The 22,276-nt window shown below is 41.9% G+C and overlaps 1 protein-coding gene across 1 annotated transcript in view; it reads left to right on the top strand.

The window, feature by feature from the left end:
• ST8SIA1 (ST8 alpha-N-acetyl-neuraminide alpha-2,8-sialyltransferase 1) overlaps positions 1–22,276 on the top strand; it is a 135,426-nt gene that overhangs the window by 41,240 nt on the left and 71,910 nt on the right. The window contains exon 3 of the mRNA XM_074998806.1: positions 13,719–13,863. Coding sequence (XP_074854907.1) covers positions 13,719–13,863 — 145 coding nt within the window. The remainder of the gene's footprint in view (positions 1–13,718; positions 13,864–22,276) is intronic.

Genomic DNA, 22,276 nt, shown 5'->3' with positions numbered 1-22,276 from the left:
GCTTTCAAGTAAATGGGCGTATGAAATATGAAACAGTGACTCTCATGCTGAAAGGAGAGAGAAAATTTTAAAACTGTGCTCTAAAACCAGGAGCATTTCCCATCGCTCCAGGAAAGTTAGTTCATAGAACTGCAGGACTGCCAGTAACTGCCGTATGGAGAGGGCAGGGTAAGAAGTCACACAACTGAGGTTAGCTTAAGCCAATGGCAAGGCATGACAAGGTAGATGGCAGCTGAGCATCTGCACAAGGTTAAGCGGAAGCTGCAGCGTGTAGTAATCAGTATAATTTTGTATCTGAGAGATTTAACAACTCCCTTCTATTTAGTGTTAATTTGTAAAGGCTGCCTGGTTGGATAGAGGAGGTAAAGTTAAATATGCTGCTTTCTTGTGAGGTTTTCAAACTCAAACAGGCATCTAGATTGACGTGGGGGACCCTTTTTAGGCTGATGGCCACTGACCCACAGAAAAACCAGTTGGGGCCCACACACAAGTGAGAAGCAAAAAAAACCAAAACAAAACAAAACCTCACTGACCTGGTCCCCAAGTGCAAGGGAGAAAAATAAAAGAGAGACACTCACCTCATTTATGCAACTCAGGCAGCCAGGGTTCCCCTTGTGCTCCAGCCCCAGGAGTGGTCGCTGAGGATCAGGGCTTCTCCCCAAGATCAGATGAACACTTCTGGGGGCCTGGGAGTAGTAGATTTTGTGGGACCTCCCCAGGCTCTGGGGTGGGGTTAAAATGAGTTCAGTGTATGTAGTAGGGTTGCTGGGGAGTGGGCTAAGGATGAAGGTGTGAGGTCTGGGTGGGAAGTGGGATGCTGGAGCAGGCTGAGGGTGGGGGTCTGGGGCCTGGGTGGAGAAGAGGGTGTGGGAGGGGGCAGGGGATTGGAGTGCTTACCTGGCATAGTTCTTGTTTGGCAGAGGGGAAGAGGTAGCTTCACGCCATCCTGTGTTTGCAAGAACCGGCCCCTTCTGCTCTCGTTGGTATTGATTCCTGACCGTTGGGTGCCATGGGGGTGGAGCCTACAAGTGAACGCAGGGACAGAGCTTCCTTACCTGATCTTCCCTGGGCAGCCATCCCCCAGTGGGGGCAGGAGGGAAACACCAGCACACGGAACCACTTCCTCCCACTAGGCAGAGCTGGCCAGGCACGGGCCTCAGCACCAGCTTCCCTCTGCTCAGCCCTGCAGTGGGGAGCTGGTACTCACAGTCCAGCCACAAGGTCAGGTGCTGAGGCTTGGAGACTCACCATGGAGCTGGAGTGCCATGCTGGCTTGCCTTGCTCTAGGGGGAAGCTCAGAGCATTGCCGAAGGCTGGATCAAGGCAAGCCAGCTGCCAGATCTGGCCCCTGGGCTGTAGGTCCCCAACCCTTGGTTGCTAACTGAGGTCTGTTCAAAGGGAAGCTGTTTTGTTGCTCTGGGTAATACAATGTTGAGCGCAGTATAAGAGGCTCTATAGTGTGGACTACAGTAGAAGAGAATGCAGTTTGGGGTACTATCCCTGCTCCAATACCAGCAGCTGCCTGCTTAGGGATGGTACCTTTACCATATCTGTCTTGCCAGGCAAGACAACAACGGTGCAGGATTCCAGTCTTTGTGCCTTCCTTTTAGGCTATAAACAATTAATAGTTACATATTTGTACATGTAAAAAAAAAGTCATCCTCAGGGAAAATTCTATGAGGTGTCGCGGCCCAGTGTGGAAGTATGGTGAGACAGGTGGTTGATACTGTGTTCTGATTTTAAGCCTGGATTATGTAAGGACATATTTAAGAACTTTTAAGGGAGCTGTGTTTCCTTACTGTTTCCACCTTCAGTTCTAGTTAAGTAGCAGCCCTGGAAGTCCAGGCTTATGTTCTATGTTCTTAAAGTTCCCTCAGGCCTGGGGAATCAATATAAACTTGGTCAGGTGAAGTGTGTGGGGGAATCCTGTAAACTGGGATTCGGTGCTAAGGTCTCTCAGATGGGCATTTAAAACAAAACAAAGACACCGGGAGTGGAATATTTTTCTTCCTGGTCTTTTAGGGAAACAACAGTAACTTAGATCTAGGGTCAGTCAGTTCATGTCCAGGAAACAATGTGCATTTCCTAACCATTGCAAAAGTGTAAAGTTGGGCTAAATACTGACTGGGACTGCAGAGTAAGCAAAAGAGGTGGCTCCAGATTTGATTGCTGGTCAGGAGGTGATGTGAGTTAGAAACCATATAATTCACCTGGCACAGAGGGAATTCAAATTTGACAGCCTGTACCTTATTTTCCTGTAGCTTTTCAGTGCTTCATAGAATGTGATGCTAGCAGGCCTTGAACTTAGCTATCTTGAGCAGTTTTGTATCTGCAAATTTTGCCACCTCACTATTTACCCCTTTCTCTGGATACTTCATGAGTATGTTCGATAGGACTGGCCCAGTGTGGATCCTTGGGGAACACCACTATTTACCACTCTCCATTCTGAAAACTGACCATTTATTTGTTTCCTACCTTTTAATCAGTTATCAGTCCAGAAGAGGATCTTCCCTCTTACCCCATGACAGCTTACTTTGCTTAAGAGCCTTTGGTGAGGAATCTTGTCAAAGGTTTTCTGGAAATCTAAGTATACTGTATCCACTGGATCCTCCTCACCCACGTGTGTGTTGACTCTCTTAAAGAATTCTAGTAGATTGATGAGACATGCTTTCCCCTTAAGAAAACATGCTGAGTCTCCCCCACTGAATTATGTTCATCTGTGTGTCTGATAATTCCATTCTTCACTGTAGTTTCAACCAATTTGCCTGGTCCTGAAGTTAGACGTACTGGCCTGTAATTCCCAGGATCATCTCTAGAGCCCTTTTTAAAAATTGACATCACATTGGCTATCTTCCAGTCATTTGAATCAGAAGCTGATTTAAAGGAAACATTGCTAACCACAGTGAGTAGTTCTGCAAATACAGAACTAATAGCTGTTTAAGAAAGAACTATTAATTGCAGAACTGTGATAGTGTCACTAATATGGCAGATGTAGTATCAGGTGAATCAAATCAGACAGCAACAGGAGGAACATGAATTGCATGTATTCTTTACCATGGGCATTCTTTGAGATTGTGTTCTGGGACACTATTAAAAATAACATTCTCGTAAGAGATACTCATAAAACTGTTAAGGAAATCACAAAACTAACTGAAAAATCACCCCAATGAGATACTCTGTTTTAGGACGTAAAATATAAAACATTAAATAGGCACCTGGACTCTCCAGGCAGAAGCATCAGCTTCAGTTTCTAGAACTATCACGCAGTAGCTGCGTCTACACGTGCATGCTACTTCGAAGTAGCGGCACCAACTTCGAAATAGCGCCCGTCGCGTCTACACACATCGGGCACTATTTCGAAGTTAACTTCGACGTTAGGCGGCGAGACGTCGAAGTCGCTAACCTCATGAGGGGATAGGAATAGCGCCCTACTTCGACATTCAACATCGAAGTAGGGACTGTGTAGACGATCCGCGTCCCGCAACGTCGAAATTGCTGGGTCCTCCATGGCAGCCATCAGCTGGGGGGTTGAGAGATGCTCTCTCTCCAGCCCCTGCGGGGCTCTATGGTCACCGTGGGCAGCAGCCCTTAGCCCAGGGCTTCTGGCTGCTTCTGCGGCAGCTGGGGATCTATGCTGCAGGCACAGGGTCTGCAACCAGTTGTCAGCTCTGTGGATCTTGTGTTGTTTAGTGCAACTGTGTCTGGGAGGGGCCCTTTAAGGGAGCGGCTTGCTGTTGAGTCTGCCCTGTGACCCTGTCTGCAGCTGTGCCTGGCATCCTTATTTCGATGTGTGCTACTTTGACGTGCAGACGTTCCCTCGCTGCGCCTATTTCGATGTTGGGCTGAGCAACGTCGAAGTTGAACATCGACGTTGCTGGCCCTGGAGGACGTGTAGACGCTATTCATGGAAATAGACTATTTCGATGTTGGCTGCACGTGTAGACGTAGCCAGTGTGTGCAACTTGGGCAGATGTGAAAGATGCAACAGAGGATCCTGAAATGAGAGTAAAAATTGGTGGCATTGCAGATCAGATGGAAAAGTCTGACTTCCTCTTTGGCACTGAACTAGTCAATAAATCCTCAACGTTGTAGACAAGTTTTCCCAAACTCTGGAAAGGTCAGATGTTTCAGCAATAGATGGCCAATCTCTGATGAAAATACATGCAGTTCACTTCAGTCCCTCTGACTGGATGAAAGCTACAACTTATTCTGGGAGCAAATCCACCAGAAACATTTAAAGTTGGAGAGAGCTGGAAATCCAGAGCTTCCAAGAAAGTTCCCAAGTTCCCAGGTTCCCAAATGCAAATAGGGACCCCACAACTCAAATTCAGAAATGGAATTTTATATGTGCATCTATTTTGAAGTAATCAATTTTGCAATGTGCAGTATTCACTTGAGATTTTTAATCGTGAGGCTACAGAATTTTTCAAAATCTTGACGTTTTCATAACCTCAAACATCACAGAAATGCAAGTTTAAGACACGCTTCAGCTGTATGGTTACAACCTCAACCATAATAAACTGAATACTCAGCTTTCTGTGTTGGAAGCCAACTGACAGTGTAAAGAAAGATCACTGAAGTCCGGTTGGAAGTATATTTGTTTGCTTAGCTAGCCCAAATGTCGGCTGTCTTCCAAAGTGCTGCAGATGATTCAAACGTTTTTAGTGGTGCCAGCAACTAATACAGTAAGTGACATAGTTTCAGTGCTCTAAAATATGGCTTCAGTTCAAAATAGGCAGTCGCAGCTCAGCTGGTATATGATTTTATATGTACACGAGTATACAACCAATGATTCACAGCTTACAGATGTTTCAGACTGTCATTTAAAAAAACCCAGTATGAATTGTTTGAAATTGTTTGAAATTCTTTCAGTCATTCCTTTTACTCATATTTTGAAAAGTAAGGCTTTAATATATAGTTTTACAGCATGACTCAATTTCCCCACTTTACTAAAAGTGAGATAATAAATGAGCTTTTGTTTCAGACTCAGTGTTTCCTTTATCAATGCATTTTGGTGGCTGGGTGGGTGTGGGTGGATAAAACTGTCCCAAGCATCCAGCTGTCTTGGCAATGAAAACATATGGTTTTATTGACTGCTCACTTGATAATTTAATATTTTCTCCTCTGTACTATACATACAGACATATGGCCACCTAACTGCCTCATATCTCTGCTTCTGTAGAAGCTATGAGTGGAGTTAACATGTAATGGATAGCCTGAATTTTCACAGATTTTAAGATGCTAGTGCTAGTGGTTCAGGCTACAAAACCACTCCTCTTAGCCTGTTGTCTTCAGGAGACTGCCCTAATACCAAGTGAAGACAGTGGAAAGACTCCTGTTTACTTCAGCAAGCTTTGTATCAGAGCCCAAGAGCTCATGCAGAAAGATGCTTGCAGAGGCTTTTTGTTTGAAATATAGAAATATCTGGTGAAGCCCTATTTATAGGAGAGAGAATCTAATTTCTCACATCTCACATGGCTCCAACTGCTACAAATTAAGGGTTAGGTCCTTTATCAGATTCAGTTAGCATATATTCCCGAATCTACATAAAGTCAACTTCTGTGAGACTCCACCTACATGTATAGGTCTGTTCTAATGGATTTCACTGGAAGGTCAAAGCTTAAAATAGTGCTACCATGGGGTTCTTGGGCTATGGCTAAATTACTGTGATGGTTTTCTTTCCTAAGGAAGTAAGTAGCTCTTCATGTGTCTGACATAACAATTTTAGAAAAGCTTTATCTAGCCCAGGAATTAATCATATTAGAATTCATGCATTGTAATTCATATTTCAAAAACTCATCAGTATACGTTGTACACAGCAGTTTATAACAGCCTAGAAGGAGTAAAATACATCAAAATCAAAGTATATTAGTGTTTCTGCTCTGAAAAGTGAGTCTAACAATTAAACTGTGGGGTTCCATATTTATTCTCTCTGTGGTTTCCAGATCAAACTTGCTCAGTTCACAACTAAAAAGCTTGGTGTGAGAAATTAGTAACTACCTGCTTTGCAAATTTAGAACAGGGTCACAGACACAAGCTGGGCCTTTGTGGCTCCTGCATCGTTATCAATAATAAAGCAGCTACTGCCTGGCAAACTAATGTGTAGAAGTTCTCTCTCCGTTTTACCTGTGAGATTAATTCAAATTCAGCAACAGTGTAAGTGGGAGAAAGCCTTGTTAAGCCAATGGCCTTTCCTGCGTTTACATAGGTGGGAATTTATCCTTTAGTTTACATTTTTAAATAAAGGTAGCTTTGCTCACAGCAAGAGAGCATAGTCACTGAAATGGATCTAGCTCTTTTATTTCAGTACGAGAATTTTAAGTTTAATCACCCTTCTGCCCACCTAGCCTTGCAGCTTTCTCTGGTTTGCTGAGTCTCCTGGATTTGGGCTTGATCTCCCGGAGGCTGCTGAAGCTGATCTGAGAGATTTTAGACCAGTAAAAGTTAGGCTGGCAGTGCAGTGTAGCTGAAGCAGGCTCCCTGCCTGTCTTGCCTCTGCACCATTTCTGGAAGTTACTGATGTTTCCCTGTGGCCACCTTGCGGGGCTCAGCATGTTGCTGTGAGTTGCCTCCCACCTGGAGTACAAACTCCACAGCTGCCATAGGCCAGGAATAGCAGCCAATGGGATCTGCGGGCAGGGAAAGTGCATGGAGCCTCTTGTACACCCCGGAGACTGCAGGGAAGTATCAGTCACTTACGGGAGTTGCGCAGGCCTGCCTTTACCATGCTGTGCTGCCAACTGGAAGCTGCCTGCTGGAAGTAGTGCCTTGGCCAGAACCTGCACCTGTCTTCTCCTCCTGCACCCCAACCCTCTGCCCCAGCCCTGAGACTTCTCTAGCAATCAAACTTTCTCCAAGAGCTTGCACCCTGCACCTCCTCCTGCACCCCACGCCCCGCCCCAGCCTGAAGCCCCCTCCTGCACCTGAGCTCCTTCCAAGAGTCTGAGCCTCCTCCTGCAGCACCCAACCCTCTGCCCCAGGCTCAGCTCACAGCCTCCTTCCACACACTGAAGCCTCAGCCCCAGCCCCAGCCCAGAGCCCACACCCTCTCCCACTCTAATCCCAGCCCTGTGAGAGTAAGTGAGGATGTGGAAGAACAAGCAATGGAGAGAGCGTGGATCGAGTGAGTGGGATGAGGCCTCAGGGAAGGGGCAGGGCAGAGGGTGGCATAAGAGTGCTTGAGATTGTGTGATCTGACAGTTGGTATCCTGACCTCCACCCGTTTGGCCACAGAATGAATTACTGTGTGGCAAGCCAGGATGTGACTCTACAGTGCACTAACTTGCTGCTCAGTAACACCTTGGGTGTACACTGCTCCATTGTATTGAAAGTCCTGGAGTATGGCTTGCCTGTAGCAATGCTCACACATGGCAAGCTTGTCCATTCATATCCTGTCTTACAGCACAGCGATTCACTGTCCAAACAAGTCCCGAAGTCTGTGCCGTAGATAAACAATCAGGAGTTATTCGAAAGTCCAGAAGCCAAGAACTACAACCATTTCATCTTGAGAAATGACCTTTCTAAATCAGAGTTGATGTTCCTGGGAAGGTCTTTGTGGGGAAGCTCAGATTGCTGCTACCAATGCTGTATGTGTTCGAATAGAAGAGTTCGGCCTGCAGAAATTTGGAGCTGTAATGTTTCTTATATCAACGTTCTGTGACACATTGAGCATTTCTGAAAAAGAAACATCATTGTTCTGTCACCTGTAGTGGTTTCAAAATCTAAAGAAGTTGTTCAGAGATAGCTAAGTCGTTCCCAGAATAGTACAGCACTCTCTTCAAGCTATCAGAGAAAGGTGTGTCACCATCTACCAGCTGGAAGATGAAGCTGGAAAAATTCAGTTTGGAAATAAGCTTCAAAATTTTAACAGTGAGAGTAACTAACCACTGGAACAATTTACCAAATTCCTGGTGAATTCTTCATCGCTGGCAATTTTTAAAATCGGTATTGGGTGGGTTTCTTTTTGAAAGATATGCTTTATTCAAACAGGAATCAATTCAGGGAAAATTTATGGCCGTGTTTTGCAGCTTCTTAGACTAGGTGATCAAACTGGTTTCCTCTGGCTTTATAGTTTTTGAATGCGATGGCTACGTCTACACTACAGCAATCTTTCGAAAGAAGCCCTTCTGGAAGATCTCTTCCGAAAGAACTTAGTTCAAAAGAGTGCATCCACACACAAAAAAGTGGATCAAAAGAGTGATCTGCTCTTTTGAAAGAGGGTGTACACACAGCCCCCCACTCTATCGAAAGAATGGGCCAAGGATCAAAAAATCAGGGCCTTGTGGGCTGTTCAATTGGGAAAAAGGGCCTACGGAGCGTCTACACACATTTTCTTTTGAAAGAAGCTTTTGAAAGAAGGTGCTCTCCCTGAAATGGGAAAGGAAGAGCACTTATGAAAGGACTGCCACAATGCTTTTTGTGTGTAGATGCTCTGCTGGATATTTCAAAAGAGCCCCTTCTCTCAAGAATTATTTTGAAAGAACTGGCTAGTATAGACGCAGCCTGTCGGAGCACAGGTTGGAATACCTCCAAGTTGGGCGGCTGACAAAGTGTGGGTTTATTACTGGAAAAGTTCTTTTTTCTAAAGAAATTTGGATGGTGGTATTTATTTCTTATTGAAGTAAGAAGAGCTTTCATGCTGGGAATCCAGGATAGAAGCCTAGAGGTGTCTGAAACCCTTAAAATTCTCAATTCAGATCAGCTGCAAATCAGTAAACCATTGAATTGGGTTGGTGTTTGGCTCTTGAGTGCTAAAAATAAGCCTATCTGGCAGCATATTGTCTTTTAATAAAAAGTCACGTTCCCAAAAGATTTGTCAGAGAAACACTGAACAAGTTAATATTGCATCTCTTAAGTGTTCCATATACCAGGAAATATATGTTAGGTGAATACAGTCTACCAGTTCTGTGTTTGTGTAATTATTCCTTGGATATGATTAGGTGGCACAGTTCAAGTAAAATTACACATAAGCTTGCTTATAACTTGTCTCTCTCAAAGCATTTTGTTATAATACAATGCCGAGTTATAGTCAAGCCACTTACAGTGTTGGCAGAGGAATGGATAATTTCTGGTGTGATGAACAAGATAAAAACAATGGCAGGCTTTAATAACATATGCAACACAGCTGACATTTTTCAAGTCTTCCAGTTCTAACAAGAAACACTACAATATCAGTTCTTTTGGGAAGATGAATCTTACAGAAAATTTATTTACAGGACTGTGGTTAAATGGTGAGGAAAAATGTCTACAAAGGCCTCAGCTGGTATAAATCAGTAACAGAGAGATAGCTGTGCCAGTCTATATACTATCAAAACAAAAATGCAGTCCAGTGGTATTTTGTTAGTCTTTAAAGTGCTACTGGATTGCTTTTTTGTTTTGGTGTAAAGCAGTGTAGCTCCAATAGAATTATACCAGTTACACAAGCTGATGATCTTGCTCATGAATATGAAACACTTCATTTTTGGTTTCACTGATATATGTATCTATTTTAACTGCTGCTGGCACTCAGACCAGATTTCCACTGAAGATGAGAACTAGAGGCTCTGAGCTATGGGTTTTTTTTAATAATATAATCACTCTGAAAGGTCTTATTTGAGATCTCATCTCATGATCATTCCTCTAGGAAAGAGTGTCTACCTTGAAGAATTTATAGTATAAATAGAATAGGAAAGATAGGGGAAAAAAAGTGGGGGAAACTTCGAATCATTAAGTAGTTAAGCGACTTATCCAAGGTCACATACAATCTCTACCGCAGAGACAGGAAATGAACTCACATCTCCTGAACTGAAAGAGTGTTTTCTAGAGTGAATAACATTATATTCCATACCTATCCTAAGCAGTTTTTTAAAATGTGATTCCGTGAGTGATTTTAAACCTCTTGTAGTTGTTTTAAAATCTCAAGCATTCCAGTAATTACAGCTCTGGGATGGAGGTTCCATGTAGTGGTGAGAGATTGAAAACCTCACCCCAACCACTCGGTATATGTGGAAATACAGAAATTAACATAATGCAACATCTCCATGAGTGGGTTTCGTTGACAAAACTGGGCTTTTGTCAACAACATTCGTGGAGCGTCTACACACAAAATGCATTTTGTTGAGAGTCTGTCAACAAAACTCAGCACTTCCGCTGACAGTGTTCTGCCTCTCTGAGATGAGAAATAACGCCTTTGTCAACAGTTTGCTGTTGACAAAAAACCCACGTAGATGCTCCAGGGGCCCTCTGCTAACACAGGGATTCTGGTTCAATGGGTAGCACTTTTTGCTGAACTTCTGGTTGACTGTTCTGTCAAGAGAGCAGCCAGGCAGTCTGGCCACTCTCTGTTGACAGAGCTGTTTGCTCTTTTGATCCACTTTTGTGTGTGGACATGATCTGTTGACAGAAGTTTTGCTGGATGATCTCTTCCAACAGTAACTGCTGTCAATGGATTGCTGTACTGAGACATAGCCAATCAGACTAGTGGCCCAGTGAGCTTAGTATCTTATCACAGACCTCTGGTCTATATCAGAAAATTACATAGGTTTAATTACATTTGGGAATGTAAACAGTCTGTGCCCTGAGCAGTGTAGTTAAGCCTGTGTAAACCCTTGTGTAGACAGCGCTAGGTTGATGGAAGAATCCTTCCATTGACATAGCTGCTGGCTTTTGGGGAGGTGGATGGAATGATGGAAGACGCCCTTCCATCAGTGTAGGTAGGGGTCTACGCTGAAGTGCTTCAGCAGTGCAACTGTAGTACTGTAGCGTTTTAAGTGTAGCTAAGTTCTAAGAATGGTCAATATTAGCTGCTTCAGAAGTTTCAGGAAAACGTTGCCGTTATTGGGTAGCCTGCTTGAGAGAAAATTTCCTCCTAACTCCTGTCAGTGAGAGGTTGATTTATTCCTGAAACCTGGAGTTATCTGCACCTCTTCCAAAGTTTTCTATTCTTATTATTCCTATAAGTTTTCAGTCCTTGGACTCTTACCAAATACTACAGAGCCACAAATTTCACAGAGTATTTGTGAACTGTGAGCAACTGAATTTCTTTCTCTTGTTTTCTTCAACAGGCTGCTCTCTGGTAGTCTGGGAGATAGTACACCAGTAGCAAGAGCATCAAAGCAAGTAAATCAATGTCCCAGTCAGAACTTGAGAAATAAAGCATAACTGGAATGCAGAAAGTCGCTTTCTATTTTTAAATTGTGAAACATTTTGAAGCTGTTTCCATTTTACCAGGTTCAAAATAGATCCATTTTAGTATTAGGGCTACTTTAATTAAAATTTTTGGCAAATGTTATTGAAATAGTTCTGGGCATTTTTCATTTACTGAGAGCCACCAGAAGTTTAGTAACTAAACATATTTAAACATTGTTTTGATAAACATTTTTAACATGTTTTGATAAAGTTGTGTAAACTGTTGCAAATGCAAAAAAAAAGAGAAAAGGTGTTTTGGGGGGAAATTTTTCATTTTTGAATAAAGGCTGTTTTTAACAAAAATTGCTCATAAAATATTAACAAGTTTTAATAATTTATATTGTGTGTTTACCCTCAATTATTCAGCCAGGTGCCAATGACAGCACTCAGGCTCTGGCTCAATCTGTTTAATGGCTCTTTTCTAAAATAAATCATTGGCTCAAGCCACTCCTCAGAGTTGTATTTCTATTTCTGGCTCTGAGAAATTAATATAAACACTCTCTGGTCACCATTGCAGGTGTGTCTTACTTTTTTGCAAGCACTCAAGAAACATGGGGATTATGGATCTTCAGTATCATTTTTTTGGAAAAAAATGGAAACAAACATAATAATTGTGTATTAACATACAATAAAAGGTTCAAAACTCAGCTGGAGTGTCTGGAGTTTAGGTAAACTGGAGTCCCAAATATGGTTTGTCCAGCTTGCTAAGGGTCAGAACTGTTTAATCACAAAGCAATCATCACCCCCTTTCGCCCCACTCAGGGGTGCAGTTGGAAGACTGTGGTGAGGTCAATGCTTGTTTGCTTCAATGCAGAGATCATGCTTTTTTGTGCAATTTTGTGATATTAAAGCACCCAACAACCCTATTGCAAATGGTGGCACTGATACTGGAGAACATTTCTTACAGGGTTAAGGCTGAGATCCTATCAGTAAGGATTACTCTTTCTAGCACCTGCAGAATTGGTCTCAAATATGGTAGCTAGGAGACCTTGTCCTCTTATAAAAACCTACTGCCTCTTGAGTGGAACACAATATTTGTTTGATAGTGCCCAATGATACAAAAATTTTATCCCATTAAAACTACGTGGCCCATACACATTATTGCATAATGCAGTTATCCAAGATGGATTATCAATCAGGGAGCAGGAGCTGGGAAAGTAGCACAAGGATTTTTAAGTAATTAAAATGTGAACTGATAAATTAGGAGTTGGGTCTCAACTTTCCCATAATATGCGAGTATTCAGTTGTGGGGTTTTACACAGGCCTGACAATAAACAATAAAACTCTGTATTTAACTTTCATGTAATTAAATAATAGCTTGAAAACTTCCTCCATTCCCAGGCCTTGGACTCTTACAAGAGTACTATAGACCTGTGGTTTTTATGTTTGCCAATTAGAAGTAGGGGCAAATTGGCATATTTTTTGCTAAAAACTGTTCCCATTTTTACAAAGAAAAAGGAAACTGGATGGAAAGTTCTGGACTAGCTTTCTCCAAGAATGTCCATAACAAAATCACAATTATTAGTTCCTCTGCAAGTGCAGTAATCATTGCAAACTCATTGGGTTAGAATTTGAATTTCCAAGTATATTGTTCTCTAAGTACAGGGGGTCCTCAATGTAAGTCGTGTCTCTGTAAGTCGTTTCACAGAAAAGTCATTAATTAATTCAGGAAAGCATATTCATTGTAAGTTGCACTGATCCACACTTACGTTGCTTAGGGGCTGAGGGACCAAAAGCCAGGAAAATAGCAGCGCTTTGTGGTGGCTGGGTGGCAGGTGCTGTAGGGCAGGGGCCCTGGAAGCGAGCCCTGAAGTTATGGGGGACTGGTGGGGAGCTGTGGGGAGCTGGGATGAATCAGGGGGAGCTGGCAGTTAGCCAGGGGAGCAGTGGAGAACTGCAGGGAGCTGCAGGGACCCATGGGGAGTGGGTGGGGAGCTGTGGGAATAGGTGGGGAGCTCACAAGGAGCCAGCAGGGAAAGGTGGGGAGCAGCAGGAAGCCGCGGGGAGCAGGCGGGAAACTGTGGGAACAGGCAGGGAGCTGGCGGGGAACCAGCAGGGACAAGCACCACAGGAGTCTGTTCTGGTATGGCTATGATCTGAAGAAGTGGGTCTATCCCAGGAAAGCTCATCACCTGATAAATTTTTTTTTTAGTCTTTAAAGTGCTGCTGGACTTTTGTTTCGTTTTGACACGTGTGAACTGTGTGTGTTGAGAACCTATCTCAAGATAATTACATTATTCCTTATGGATACTGATTCTCCTTTATAAGTGTTTCACTGTAAGTTGCATTATTTAGGAACATCACTTGGACTTATAGCAAGGCCCCCTGTAGTCCATTAAATGTATCTTATCAATGCTCAGAGTAAAAAATCTCCTATTCTGTGGCTCTTAATTAGGAGAATGAATTGCATTCAGGTTTGACTTAACAACATATGAGATCTACATAGTCTCAGCTGTGTGGAGATTCAGGTGAAGATGGGAAGCCTCACCCCGAAAGTCCCATAAGAGCCCTAATGAGTATGTTTCTTTCTTTGTCTTTGTTGCGGCTATTAGGAAACTGCTGGAAGACTGTTGTGATCCTGATCAACTCTTTGCTATGACAAAACAGAACTCTCCCCTGGGAAAGAATCTCTGGTTTGATGGGGAATTTTTACATTCCGTCACTATTGACAATGCAACTTTCTCTCTTTTCCCACAGGTCAGTAACCATCTTATTTTTTTCACTTTCACCCATTTTTCTTCTCCGGACAATAAAACTGTATATGTTAGATCAGGCTAGCTAAAAAGCTAGTTGTGAGGAATTATCTGTAACTTCACTCCTTAATGATAAATGTTTTCTTGTAATTTTTTTTTTAAGCCAGAGGTGCTACAGACCTCTGCCTCTGAAAATTGCATTTACAGCAGGAAGACTACTTATGGTTTGGACTCAAATGTCTTCCTCCCATAGTCACTTCTCAGTGGTGGTCACTGTAAAATTTTACAAATCATGAGGCAGGACCCAAAAGATGACAGGATTTAAAACGTCAGATATTTTACATTAAAAATAAGTGTTTGGGATTCTTTTGTCTCCTGGGTCTTCACAAAGCCTTCAGGTCCCTTTTTCAAACTACTCTATTTTACCATGAGGGCCAGGAACTTGTGTTAAATAAATAAAGGCTGAGATTCTCCCATTTCCAAACACTGGAGCTTTCCATAAAACCTCAAGTATGGCAAGACTTGTGATAAAATTATGGAAGTTGACAATACTACAAAACTTACAGTGAAGAACCTTTAAGTTCTCCATGCAGAGATTTGAACATACTTTTAGCTTAAGCCGTTTGTTCCCGCTGTCTTCCAAAAGGACCACTTCTTGCCTATAATATTTAAACCCAGATTCACAGCTGGGGTTAACAGGAGCAGCTCTGTTGAATTCATTGGAATGTCACACACTTACAAATATGGCCTAACATCTTAATTCCTCCAAGTTCTGAACTTGATGTTACTTCAGATTTTCATCTGCATGGCTTAATATAGCAGATAAGCCACAACGTATTTATAAAGAAAAGATATTTTATCTATTTTCAAGGGCTCAACCCTGCATTCCCTAGGGAAGTAAAATTGTCATTCAGTTCTTAGGGACCGCAAAATTAGGCCCTAAACAACTAGTCCAGAGTCATCATAGGCTATACATAAGGACAATTGGCACATAGTTTCCAAAAGAGGGGTGTGGATCTAGTGGGCACACAAAACCCAACAGTCAACAAATGAGCCACAAAAAAGGGCATTTGCACTTTCAGATTGAGTATTTGTGCACCTACCTACCTGTTTACGAACACAAACATAGGACTTACTCATATAAAGGGTGTAGAAGCAGTATGGTTTGCAGCTGGGACTTTGATTTTTGTATTTTGAAATTTAGCAATTGATTTGTATTCTTTTATAAAAATGTGTAATGATTGAATTCTAGTGTAAATGAAACCCCAGGGATCTTTCTTTCCTCTTAAGTAATATTAAATGCGGAAATGCAAAAAAGTCCTGTGTTTAAATAATTACAAAAAAAAATCTCATTTTGTAATAGTGAAAAATGATGATGGAATTTATTAAACTGTTGAGTAAAAATTTCTGTTTTAAATGGTACAAAGGGAATTGACAACCCCCTTGGATCAATTGGAGTAATGCATTTGGGGCCTTCAGCCTCAGGACTGGCTGAACAAATCTGGTTCTCTGGCTGATCCTGTGAGTCTAAGAGCCAAATTCTGTGTCACTTACCCTACTTAGTAGTACCTTGTTCCACAAATGGTTCCATTGAAGCTAATGGGACTTCTTGTGGAATAAGGAACTTGATATACAGTACAAAATCTAGCCTTAAAGTTGACCTGGTGGTCACAGTACAAAGCTTCTCTGTTGTGTTGGGTTTTGGTTTTGTTTTCTGGTGCACAGGTATCACAAACTTTTTTTTATTTTGGGACTTTGGCCTCATCATATTGTCTATGATTTTGTTACTTGGAACTAGGATGAATGGGTATATTTTAAATAGGATGAAGTTAGTACATGTGCATGTGTGAAACAGCACTTTCTGGGGTCAGTGTCGACCTCATAACTCCTCATGAGCTGCAAGGATTAAGGAAGGTTGATGTAAGGAGTGCTCCTGTTGACCTTCTTCTGTGAAGACAGCCAGGGAAGTCAATGGCTGAAAAGTTGATTTTTAGCAATGCAGTTGGCATAGCTAAAATCACGTATCAGCCATCTACTGTTATGTCTAGTGTAGACACAGCCTAAGTATAGTCTATTTCTTCATTGAGTAAACATACCATAAAGGAATGGAGGAAAAAACAGAAAAGGAAAACACAGAGGAATTAAACTCACTATTTTTTCTTTTGCATGGTACCATCTGTAATTTGGTTTTCTATCCCTGTGCATTTTGCCGCAGATGAATTTCAGAAACCTTTATCAGATGAAACCCTACTGGGCTTAAAAGCCTAGGAAGGTTTATTTATAGTGAATTCATAAATGAAATATTTGTCTTGCTTGATATTTCAGGCAAAACATTGCACTATATACTTCAAATCCCTACTTTGAAGAATGACATCTATTATCTCGCTAGCAACTAGCGAGCAATTTATGTAAAGATGAATATTCCTTTCAGGACTGTTGAAAAGTTTAAAAACCACTTTATAAAATATGGGTAATACTCTGAAATTCTCAGTGGATGGAGAAGGAATGTAAAGGTCTATAGCTACATTGATATAATCTGAGAAATGTTTCCTCCAGGATGAGTAAAAACACTTAATCTCCAGCAATCTGCTGTGCTAAGCCATTCTGGGCTTGCAGATGACTTCATGCTCAAGTCATGACCCAGTCCATGGTTTACTGTAGGAATCAACTCAGAGCCCAATTAGGGAACTTGCCATACCTGATGTAATAGAAGAAAACAATTCTTATTGATTATATGTATACACACATACAAATATAATACACATACACACAAAATAAAATGCGTAAAATTAATCAGTTTTGGATACTGGTATACATGTAATTTAAATGCCCTCAGGCCATTGGTGGAAACATTACTGTATTACTAATTTGACTGGTAGAATGTTTGCTTTTTTGTTGTACTTGTAAACAAACTCACCCGTAGAGCTGGTTGAAAACAATCACTTTTCAGCAATCACTTCTGAGAATGTTGGCCTGCTGTTCTTTTGGCACTGTGGGCTAAGCCTTTGGCCTAAAAAGTGGGGTTTGCAGTTCTGATACAGATGTTTCCACCCACCAGCCACAAGTGTTTCGTGTTTCTGCTGTGTTGGTGCATTTACTAGACAGCTCATGATGCTCTCAGCATTCTGCATACCAGCAGTCAGTCCCATTCCTATTACCATTCCATGTTGGATTAAAACCGTAATAGCCTTGAGTTTATAATAACAAATCCCCTGAGCCATCCACTCCCTTGAATGTTGTTGTGAGGGCAATGTTTTGGAATGTGCTTTGAAATCCTTGCCTGTACCCTCAGAGGCCAAAATTTGCTTTCCTTTTACTTCATGAGCAACAGACAGAGTCTGGGATGGAGGTCAGGTGGTCAGCTGACTCAGCTTCCAGGTTGTGAGGGTACTGATCAATAATGAGAGAGTAAGAAATATAGTAGGGGGTCGGGGAAGGCGGGAGTGTGATCAGCTCCTTCAAGCTAGATTTCTTGCAGCTGAAGGCACACTCTGCTGTAGGTAAGACTGAGCAGTATTTTCAAAGAGGTCTAAAATTGACGTGCTTATTAGAATTGTGCTGAAATGTGTTATGATGCAGAGAAGATGGGATAGAGTTAATGGCCCAGTTTTGGGATCATTTTCTCAAGTGGTCTCTGAGATACAAAGGTCCCTCACAACTCCAACAGTGCTTTACAAAATCAATCTTATAACCTCCTTTTAGTTTAGCTCAGAGTTGAGATTATGTCTTGAATTATCCCCAATTGATCTTGCTTGCTCAGCATTTATCTCAGCCACTGCACAGCATCCACTGCCCCTTCTGGCAGGCAAGACTGAAAAGGTTAAAAACAGAAGAGTTTAGCTTTCTAGAATGGAACGTGCCAAAACGTGTGCACCAAAGGGACTGAAATGGGAGTGTTCAGTAATATTTGGCCCAAAAGCTTTCAGGCAGCCCATTGTCACAGTTCCTGGTTGGCTGAAGGGGACCTGCTTGGTCATTGAACCTGAGCCAGGGGGGTTGTAACTTTGGACAATGTGCCCTAAGAAGTGCAGCTAAGACAGAAGGGCCACTATTTTCAAAAAGATGACCCATGCGCATGATTATTGGGCAAGTTGCTAGTTGGAATGATTTTTTTTTCACCCTGTTTAGAAGTAGCCTCCAGAAGCACAGCTAACTCAGAAAGGTCTGTCAGTATCTCAGGCTACACAGCTGCTCTGAGTACGGCACTGCTGTGTGGTGCCTTAGCAGCGGGCAAACAAACTTAACTGTGGCGAATTTCCCAAATCAAAGTTCCAATGCCAATAGGGAAACGTAGCAAACACTGACTCGTCACGGTGAAACAGTGCTGCACATTGTTGAGATGCGGAAGACTCTGGGGAAGCTCATTTGATGTCAAGTTGTGGAGTATAGTCTCCGAGGGGCATCCATGTTAGTCTGCAGCTTCACAGAAAACAAGCAGTCCTCTGTCACTTTGAAGACAAACAATTTTACTTATTAGGTAATGAGCTTTCGTGGGTAAGACCCACTTCATCAGATCTGGAGCAGAAATAAGAATCCAGGGTTTAGATAGTGTTGTGGGGAGGGAAGGAAGTAGGAGGTGAAGAAGAAAAAGGGGCAGAGAAAGTCGTCTATCATTAATAGGATCTGTGGAAGAAATAATTCTACCTAATACATACAATTGTTAGTCTCTATGGTGCCACAAGATTGCTTGTTTTTGTGAGTCATGGGCTAGTTCTGTGTAGGGACTTTTTAAGACTGACTCCCAGTCACACTCCTTGACTTTGCATTCAGATCCCATACTGCAGGAAAGTGCTCAGACATCTGGAGGTTGATTTATGCCCAGAGGAGTGCCATTGTGCGCAATAATGTGGCTTCTCTCTCCTCCACCTTATCTTGTTCCTGAGGTGCCATTCCCACCACAGCTGTTTTTGCTGGTGGGTGTTCCTTTCCAGCCTCTACCTTCCTATGCAAGCAGTGGTCTGGGCCTCAGGCAAAAGAGGCTGAGTAGTGGGCAGGACCTCAGGGCAGAGCAAGGGTGGGGTCACAATATGGGCACTGGGATCCCCAAAATATTAACCTGGCTTTATGGGACTGAGCACCCCCTATTTTTTCAGTGGGTACCAATGAAATGCAGGCTCCATTTTGTCCAGCAGGGACGACTATGGTATGGCTTTCCACAGTGACTGAGGGATACCTCTTCAGCGTCAGACAGTTTGCCATCTGCTTTGTAATAATCTGTTTCCGAGATCTTGTGTGGTGGCCTCTTTCTTTGTGAATAGTGGGAAGGGTAGTTTACCAAAGGGCTGTGATAGATGGACTGTTCTTCTCCATGGAGGTTATGAGCATGTTTGCAAAGTGGAAGACTCTGGGGCTAGTGCAGCTAGCGATGCTAGGCTGGGAGACATGCAGAGAAGAGTCTCTTGGAGGGGATCTCTGGCTTTGTAAGTGCTGCCAGAGGAGAATGTAAAAACTCGAGGATGTGTTTCCGGCTCACAGGATTCAGTCAGGTCCATCAGCCCCAGGATAATGGTAGGAACTGTTGCTGGATAGTTAATTAGGGTTAGGAAACTATTGCCTGCAAAATTTCGTGTGTGTTTTCCAAGGTGATCCCTTCCTATGTTGGTGGAAAGTCAATCACAAGCACTGAATGTAGGGTTGGGGGCATTTTTGGCATATAGTAAAACCTCAGAGTTATGAACCCCAGAGTAACAAACTGACTGGACAAGCACACACCTCATTTGGAACTGGAAGCAGGCAACCAGGCAGCAGCCTAGACAAAAACTAAAGCAAGTACAGTACAGTACTCTGTTAAAAATAAACTACTCAAACTAAATGGAAGTTAAAAAGGTTTGTTTCTGTGCCTGCTTTGTTTAAATTAAGAGGGTTAAAAGGAGTATTTTTCTTCTGCACAGTAAAGTTTCAGAGCTTTAATAAGTAAAAACTGTAAGCTGTTGAAGGAACAATCAAACTATTTTTTTTAGTTACAAACATTTCAGAGTTACAAACAACCTCCAGTCCTGAGGTGCTCATAACTCTGAGGTCCTAACTGTATCCTCAGAGTGTTTGTGTAGGATCACATGAAGATTGTAATATATTATAACAATGTGTGTTAGAAGACACTGATGCAGATAGACTCCCTCTCAGTGGTGTTATTTTTGAAAGTTCATATATGGTAACCCTAGCACAACCAATGCTTAAAATTTCTGGATTCTGAGGGACTCCTAGATCCTGTGGTTGAAGAATTTGCAGAGCAGCAAAAATAGAACCAATATAGCTATTCCTAGTTGCAAGACTGTGTGGGATGGAATGGATTGGATTAAGAGCTCAGGTAGGGTCACTGAGCTACCAGCCATTCACTTAGGAGGAAATAATCTGGCTTGAGTCCCGAGGATATAGCTCATTAAAGTCTTAAAGGCAGATTTGGAAGTCAATATTTTGGAAGGGTATGAGATAGAAGCAGGAACCCTTAACATTATAACAAAATGATTTGTCTAGGAATATCACATCGAGGCCGTGTCTACAGTAGCAAAATTTGTATGCAAAATCTTTGCATGGCCATTTCGAAGATTACTAATGAGGTGCTGAAATGCATATTCAGCGCCTCATTAGCATGCTGCCGTCCGCAGCTCTTCGAAATTGCTACATTTTGCTGCCGCGCGGCTCATCCAAATGGGGGTCCTTTCAAAAAGGACCACCATCTGGACAAGCTGCGTGGCAGTGAAATGTGGCAATTTCAAAGAGCTGCGGACAGTGGCTTGCTAATGAGGTGCTGAATATGCATTTCAGCACTTCATTAGTAATCTTTGAAATGGCCATTTGCATGACCATTTCGAAGATTTGTGCTAGTGTAGATGTAGCCTGAAAGTGCTGGATGGAAGATGGGTTGCCATATAGGGTTAAAACATACAAGGTTAATTTAGCTAATTCTTTACAGGCCCTTACTTGTTTAATGGGAGAATGCCCATGCTCTTTTCTCCGTAATCCAAAACCAACTGGTTTTTCTCAGACAGTAAGACTTGGCTTGTGCACAATGTAGTTTGAGACAAGCCCAGGGCTACAAATTAAAGAGGTAGAGTTAGCCTTAATAAGATTAGAGGTGACTGCATACAGTAATATCTAGGTCTTGGAGTGCTGTTTATCCATAGATCACAAAGCACTTTTCAATGACAGTCATACCATAATCTCCATTTTACAAGTAGGGAAACCAAGGCAAAGTGAGACAGAGGAAGTGACTTGCCCAGATCACTGGCAGAGCTGACATCTCCTAGCTGCCAGACCTCTGCTTTAGTCAATAGGCATACTTCCTTCCTCTTCTACTGTATCTTTGGGACACAATAATTTATACATATAAATATGCTGATCATGGATTTTTGCATAAATTTGTTGACATTCTCCACTCATTTACATTCCTTAAATTAGTTGTTACCCAATACATATAGTAAAATACAGTAACAAAAATATCCTTTGAAAAAACCCACAAGTCTGAAAGATACTGCTGTTTCTTTCAAGCTGGTGGAACTATTTGGGAACATTGATTGTACATAGCCCATAAAACTTTACAGCTTCTCGAGAAGTGTGCAGATGCTCTGCAGTGTGGCCTTGATCATGTTCTCATACGTATGTGTGGAGGTCAGCAAATAGTATCATCACCTCACATGGTTTCTAGATGCCACCACATAATTTAAAGTCTGTAGGTATAGTAAAAGGTTTAATTATAGAAAATCAAACTCAAAATTATTTTTATTATATATAGATTAACAGCACATAGATAGAAAGTTTGATTAGTGGGGGTTTGTCTTTCTAAAGCTGAGTTACGTTTTCCTTTTTTTTTTTGTTTACTTCTTCAAATTTGCTATCTGATTGATTTTTAGTTTTCCCACTATTATAGAAAAAAACGTTTTCTGGTATAATACCATGTCCTTGCATTTCTGTGGCACACTCAAACACAGCCTAAGACAATACTATGCCATTAATCACCATCCCACCATCTGAAAATATATTCAGATTGTCTCAGCATATTTCTATATCTGTTTTTGGCGCTTAGATTGCAAAACTACCCTGGGCAGTAATTGTGCCTCTTTTTTTTTTTTTTTTTTTTTTTTTTACTTGTACAGGGTTCATCACTTTTCACTTAACAAATAAGGCATGAATTTCTCTGTGGGAATTCAAAATGGTATAGAAACTACTTTAATAAGATGCAAGTAGCTCTTCTGAAAAAAGCCCAAAGAATCAAGATGGTTTTTGTGTCCTGTTTGCAGGACTGGTATTGCTAGCTCCCCCCAAATCCCTTTAAATCCAGAAAGGGTGACATTCCTAACTTGTCAGCTTCCCATTGAACCTTAAGATCATCAGCAGAATGCAGATGAACTCTCATACAATGCCGTTGCATTTCCATATAAGTAAGATACAGTAGATTAGTATGCAAAACTATGAAAGGT

Source organism: Carettochelys insculpta, chromosome 1 (assembly GCF_033958435.1).
Source record: "Carettochelys insculpta isolate YL-2023 chromosome 1, ASM3395843v1, whole genome shotgun sequence".
Lineage (NCBI taxonomy): Eukaryota > Metazoa > Chordata > Testudines > Carettochelyidae > Carettochelys > Carettochelys insculpta.
This window is presented reverse-complemented; position numbering and strand designations above follow the sequence as displayed.